The 6,399-nt window shown below is 51.0% G+C and overlaps 2 protein-coding genes across 2 annotated transcripts in view; one reads left to right on the top strand and one right to left on the bottom strand.

Annotated features, from left to right (window-relative positions):
* The window catches only part of LOC105551651 (zinc finger and SCAN domain-containing protein 5A), a 106,525-nt gene that overhangs the window by 92,482 nt on the left and 7,644 nt on the right, over nucleotides 1-6,399 (bottom strand). The gene's annotated exons all lie outside the window — the stretch shown is intronic.
* Nucleotides 1-6,399, top strand: part of LOC105551650 — a 37,788-nt gene that overhangs the window by 27,786 nt on the left and 3,603 nt on the right. Inside the window, exons 9-10 of the mRNA XM_011996985.1 lie at nucleotides 1,880-2,007; nucleotides 4,771-4,808. Coding sequence (XP_011852375.1) covers nucleotides 1,880-2,007; nucleotides 4,771-4,808 — 166 coding nt within the window. The remainder of the gene's footprint in view (nucleotides 1-1,879; nucleotides 2,008-4,770; nucleotides 4,809-6,399) is intronic.

The following is a 6,399-nucleotide window of genomic DNA, read 5'->3' on the forward strand; positions in this document are numbered from 1 at the left end:
TCTACAGGCGCCCGCCACCTCGCCCGGCTATTTTTTTGTATTTTTTAGTAGAGACGGGGTTTCACTGTGTTAGCCAGGATGGTCTCGATCTGCTGACCTCGTGATCCGCCCGTCTCGGCCTCCCAAAGTGCTGGGATTACAGGCTTGAGCCACCGTGCCCGGCCATTTTTTTTGTATTTTTAGTAGAGACGGGGTTTCATCATGTTAGCCAAGATGGTCTCGATCTCCTGGCCTCGTGATCTGCCTGCATTGGCCTCCCAAAGTGCTGGGATTACAGGCATGAGCCACTGCGCCCAGCTAAACTTCTAAAATATCACAGGAGGTCGATTTGCTACTTGGAGTGAGGTGCCCACCAAAGTTAGGCTCCATCCCCTCCCAACAAGAAGCTGGGGAGAACTGGGTGCTATCTTCCTCGATGCTTACATTTCCAAGGGATGGTTTCCAGGTCCTTAAAAACACCTTCCTGGGTCATAATGCCGGCTGCAGGCTTCCTTAGCTTTGAAAAAGATTAGCGTAAATGTTGAAGAGAGAGAGACTTGCGATGGCAAAAAGTTTTCTAAAGTAAATGCTCTAAGCAAAGGGGACAAGGAGGAATCGCTTCCTGAATTTTCAACAGGAAGAATTAAATTTTTTCTTTCGATTTGTATTTGCCTGTACACTGGTAATTATTTTTTGATTGGAAACCTGTTTAGACAGACAGGTTTACCTGTTAAAAAAAAAAAAAAAAAGGAGATTTTCTGAATGTAATACTTTTAAAATAAAAATACAAGGGAAAAATGTTACACAGGCGAAAGAAACACTTGTGCACCACATGAGGTTTGAAGTAAGAAAGCGACACGGTCAGATCTGGTGCTAGAAAGATCCTGCGGGCACTCATGTGGGAGATGGATGAGAAAGAGAAAGGGTGGCGTCGGGGGCAGAGGCAGCCGTCAAGAGCAGGGCCTGAAGCCTGGGGACGGGGAAGAAGTGGTGGTTTTGTCACTGGAAAGGGGTCCCGATCAAGACCCCCGGAGAGGGTTCTCGAACCTCGTGCAAGGAAGAATTTGAGGCAAGTCCATAAAGGGAAAGCAAGTTTATTAAGAAAGTAAAGGACTAAAAGAACGGCTACCGCATAGGCAGAGCAGCAGCAAGGGCTGCTGGACCGAGGCTACTTACAGTTATTTCCTGATTATATGATAAACAAAGGGTGGATTATTTATGAGTTTTCCAGGGAAGGAGTGGAGACTTCCTGGAGCTGAGGGTGCTTCCCTTTTTTAGGCCATGTAGGGGAACTTCCTGATGTTGCCATGACATCTGTAAACCGTCACGGTGCTGGTGGACACGTCTCTTAGCCTGCTAATGCGTTATAATTAGTATATAATGAGCAGTGAGGACCCCCAGAGGTCACTTTAATCGCCGTCTTGGTTTCGGTGGGTTTTGGCAGCTGCTTTACCACAACCCGTTTTTATCAGCAGGGTCTTTGTGACCTGTATCTTGTGCCAACCTCCTATTGTCATCCTGTGACCAAGAATGCCTTAAACTCCCGGGAATGCAGCCCAGTAGGGCTCAGCCTCATTTTACCCAGCCCCTATTCAAGATGGAGTCACTCTGGTTCAAACCCCTGACAGCTGGGTGAGAAATCTGGGCAAGACAGGGTCAGATTTGGTGACGTCTTGGATGTGAGGTGCGAGAGCCAAAAGGCATTCCTGACTGCCTGGGATATGGTGGTAACGAAGAAGCGGGAAGCTGGCAGTGACGGTGGGTGTGGACCAAAATGTCAATTCAGGAGGCAGGCAGAGATGTGAGTTTGGAAATCAGAATGGAGAGACAGCAGTGGCAGGAAGCTCTAGGGCAGGAAGGGAAGGCCATCAGCATCAATCATCTCCATGGTTCTCTCCAGTTAAACCCTTCTCAGGCACCACCCCATCCAGGAAACCACTGCCCAAGAGGAAGAACACGTGGAACTTCCTGAAATGCGCCTACATGGTGATAACCTACCTCTTCGTATCCTACAACAAAGGGGACTGGGTAAGAAGGAGGCAGCACAGAGGGGAGGAGGGTGAGGAGAGGAAGCAAAGAGGAGGGAAGTAGGGGCACAGAGGAAGCGAAGGAGGGAGCCACGGAGGTGCCAAGCAGGAAGTGGTGGGAGAGCCCTTCTGTAAAACTCTCTCCTTCCCGCTCTTCCTCCCTCCCTCCATCTCTCACTTCATTATTCCTTACTCTCTCCTTCTTCCCTCTTCTTTCTTCCTCCCTCCCTCCCCTTCCTTCCTCCTTCCTTCTTTCTTCTCTTCCTTTTTTCTTCCCTCCCTTAATTCTTCCTTCTCTCGCCTCCCTCCCTATTCTTTCCTCCTTCTCCCTTCATCCCTCCCTTTCTCACTTCCTTTCTTTCTTCCTCCATCTGCTTCCTCCCTTCCTTCTTCCTTCCCATCCTTCTTCCTTCTCTGCCCTTCTTTCCTTCCTTCCTCCCTCCCTTTTGTTCCTCCCCCTTTCCTCCCTCCTTCCCCCTCCTATCCTTTTCTTCCTCCCTCTTTGCTCTCTCCTTCCCCCTCCTATCCTTTTCTTCCTCCCCCTTCCTTCCTCCTTCCCCCCTCTTCCTTTTCTTCCTCCCCCTTCCTTTTCTTCCTCCCCCTCTTCCTTTACTTCCTCCCCCTCTTCCTTTTCTTCCTCCCCTTCTTTTCTTCCTCCCCCTCTTTTCTTCCTCCCCCCCTTCCTTTCCTTCCTCCTCCTCCTCCCTCCCTCCCTCCCCCCTTCCCTTTCTTTCACCCCTTCTTTCCTTCCTCCCTCCCTCATTCTCTCTCCCTCCTTCTCTTTCCTTCTTCCCTCCCTCCCACCTCTAGACTGGGATAAATGCTACTCCCTTCTGTACTAACAGTCCCAGGGGCTCCTCTGAAATACTGTCACTCATTCTGCCTCTCTCTCCGTTGCTGTCTCTTGCTTTTTCTAAGGGACGTTCATAAGGACCAAGCTTGTTGCTGGTTGCTGGGGACTTTGATGGTTGAGCTACCTTCAAGAAGGTCCTAAGTTTGTAAAGGAGGCAGGCAGCCACAGAGAGAACCAGATCACCGAGTGGTAGCACTTCACGAGCAGGTGCTAGTGCGGGAGGCAGCGGCGCTTACCTCAGCCTAGGGGAAGCGTGGGCTCATGGAAGGCTTTCTGCAGGAGGTGACACCTCCACTGTGGGTTAAGGACAGGATGGAATTAGCCAATTGAGGAGGGGAAGCAGGGGAAGCATTCCAGAGGGAACACCATGTGCCAGACTCAGAGAGGTGAACACAAGGCAGAGTGCAAGAAACTACAGGCCAGGCCGGGCGTGGTAGCTCACGCCTGTAATCGCAGCACGTTGGGAGGCCGAGGCAGCTGGATCACTTGAGGCCAGGAGTTCAAGACCAGCCTGGTCAACATGGTAAAACCCCATCTCTACTAAAAATACAAAAAGTAGCCAGGCGTGGTGGTGCATGCCTGTAGTCCCAGCTACTCAGGAGGTTGAGGCAGGAGAATCACTTGAACCCAGGAGGCCGAGATCGCACCAGCCTGGGTGACAGAGTGAGACTCTGACTCAAAAAATTAAATAGGAAAAAAAAAAGAAGGACAGGTCATCCTTCATTCATTGATTCAGTCAGTCTTCAAATATTCACGTGTGTGGAAGACCCATCCTAGATGCTGGGGACTCAGAGGAGAACAGAACCCATAACGTCCTTGAGTCCCTGAAGCTCCCACGATTGGGATGGCAGGAGGACTGCAGAGAAACAAGCAACCAGCTCCAAAAAACATAAACTAAATCAGGGTGATATCACAGAGCGAGCAGGGCCACGGGCAGCCTTCCCCAGGCAGGTGACGTCTGGACATAGAGATGAGACAGTGGAAGGATCTTGCCTTCAGAGCAGCTTGGGGGTGACCACTGTAAGCAAAGCAGGCCCAGCAGACCCCCAGGCAGGGACACGCTGAGTGCCTTCAAGGAACCAAAGGAGCATCTATGTGACCTGAGAGGAGCAGGGGGGTCCAGGTCATGTAAGGTTCTCATAGACCAGACGAGAAGGAAGCTTGTGTTCTAATCTGGTGGACAGCCATCAGCGAGATCCCTTCTGAGTTACGAAAGGATCCTTCTCGGTGCTGCCTGTGGAGAGTGGATCAGAATCAGGGCAAGAGTGGGAGCAGACAGATGGAGAGGAGGCCCTGGACCAGCCAGGGCAGGAGACGTGGCGGTGCTGGTGGAGATGAGAACCGTGCCGCAGTTCTACAGGAACTGCTTATGCGCTGGGTGTGAGGAATAAGGGAAATGGAGAGAACAGGGAGATGAGCCTGAGACAGAGACTTGAGTTATGCTAGTGGTTCTGAAACGGGGGTGACGTTGCCACCCACGGGACACTCAACAGTGTCTGGACCACAGGATTGGTTGTGACAGCTGGAGGAGGGCACTCGACTGGCATCTAGTGGGCAGAGGCCAGGATGGCCACTCAACATGCTACACGGCCCAAGACAGTGCACCACGACAGAAATAACCCGGGTCAAAACATCAGGAACCTGAGAGTGAGAAACCCCAGCTTAGGGGATTGTGCTGCTTACGGGGATGAGGAGGACTGGCTGGAAGATGGGGAAGAAGGTGGGAGTGGTGAGAGGCGGGCTGAATAGTGAAGCAAGACCACAGGATGTCACAACCAGAGGGAAAGAGCAGACGGGGAGGACAGGAAAGAAGGGAGAGGGGGATGGGGAGAAAGGGAGGGAAGGAAGGAATTCACTCGCCTCACCCCAGCTGTTTCTTTCTCTGTTCCCGGTTCACTTGTTCCTCCCAAGTGTTACTGCCACTACTGTAACTCGGAACTGGACATCAGGTAGGCTACGGTCGGGAATGGGCTTTTCACACCGCTGGGGTGGGGCTGGGGGAGGTTCATCCCAGCTGCCTGGCATGTGAGGTAAGGAACACAGGTGGATTTGGAAGCTGCAATCATAGACACCCAGAATTGCATGAGAAGTCCCAAGTTCATCACCCTTAATTGCAAGCCACTGCCTGACACGGGCAAGGAAACACATTAAAAATGACAGGGACGTGCCCGGCAGGAGGAACTCCCTTTATACATTCACTTGATCATTTTTTTCACAGGTCTTAGGACTTGTGGCCCAACACACACAACATACAATTAACCGTTAGTGACTTCCAGTGCACTCACAATACTGTGCGGCCATCACCACTAATCTGTTTCCAGAATCTTCTCAACATCCTCAAAGGGAACTCTGTACCAATGACACCGTCTCTTCCCCCAGCTCCTGGCAACCGCTAGTCTACTCTGTCTCTGAGAACTCCCCTATTCTGGTCATTTCATACCCATGGAATCATACACTACGTAGCCCTTTGCATCCGGCTTTATTCATTTGGCGTAGGATTTCCAAGGTTCATCATGTATACCTTGTATCAGGACTGTATTCGTTTCTGCTGGGTGATACTCTACTGCATGGATATAGCACGCTCTGTTTATCCATCATCAGGTAAAGTGCACTGGGTTGCTCCCACCTTTTGACTGTTGTGAGTCGCGGTGCTATGAATTTTTATAAACAAGTTTTGTTAGAGTATCTGTTTTAAAATCTTTCGGGGTATATGCCTAGGAGTGGAATTGCTGGGTCATATGATAATTCTGTGTTTACAACGACTCACTGATGCATCCTGGATGCAGTGGTGAACAGGGCAGACAAGATTCCTGTGCTCACAAGAAAACAATTAGATGATTACAGGCGATACTTAGAGCTACGGAGGAAGACCTCAGGATATGATGAAAAAGAGAACTAAAGAAGCTTGCCCTGGATAGTTGGGTGATGAAGGAAAGCCTCTTTGGGAAAGTGACATTGAATCAAAGGCCTGTAGAACCAGGGTTGTCAGATACACAGAGAACTCGTGAAAGAAGGAACAGGCTTGTACAAAGGCCCTGGGGTGGAAAGTGGCCTAGATGTGCCTGGAGTCAGAAAGAATAACGGGGGCAGGAGAAGGGGGAGGGAGTGGGAAGGCACTGTGGGAGGCGTGTGGGTGACGTGCTGAGCAGACCACTGCAGACCTGGAAGATTAGAGCAAGCACTTTAGACCCCACCCTAAGAGCCATGGGAAGCCATGGAAAGGCTGTCAGTGGGAAAGAGACACGTCCCAGTGACGTCAAGTGCAGAGGCCAGTTAAGAGGCTACTCAGTTTCCATGAGATGACGGTAGCCTGGTCAAGGCTAGGGTCCAGGGTAGAGAGAGAAAGTACTAAAGACAGATGGGAGATTTCTCTTCCCTCGATAGCTACAAAGAGGCTCCTCCCTAGCCTCTCCCGCATCGCCTGCCTTTCATCCTCTCCCTGGCATCCCCAGTGCCCTTTTTACATTAAAAAACGTCAACTCGGGCCAGGCGCGGTGGCTCAAGCCTGTAATCCCAGCACTTTGGGAGGCCGAGACGGGC

This window comes from Mandrillus leucophaeus, unplaced genomic scaffold (genome assembly GCF_000951045.1).
Source record: "Mandrillus leucophaeus isolate KB7577 unplaced genomic scaffold, Mleu.le_1.0 Scaffold53, whole genome shotgun sequence".
NCBI lineage: Eukaryota > Metazoa > Chordata > Mammalia > Primates > Cercopithecidae > Mandrillus > Mandrillus leucophaeus.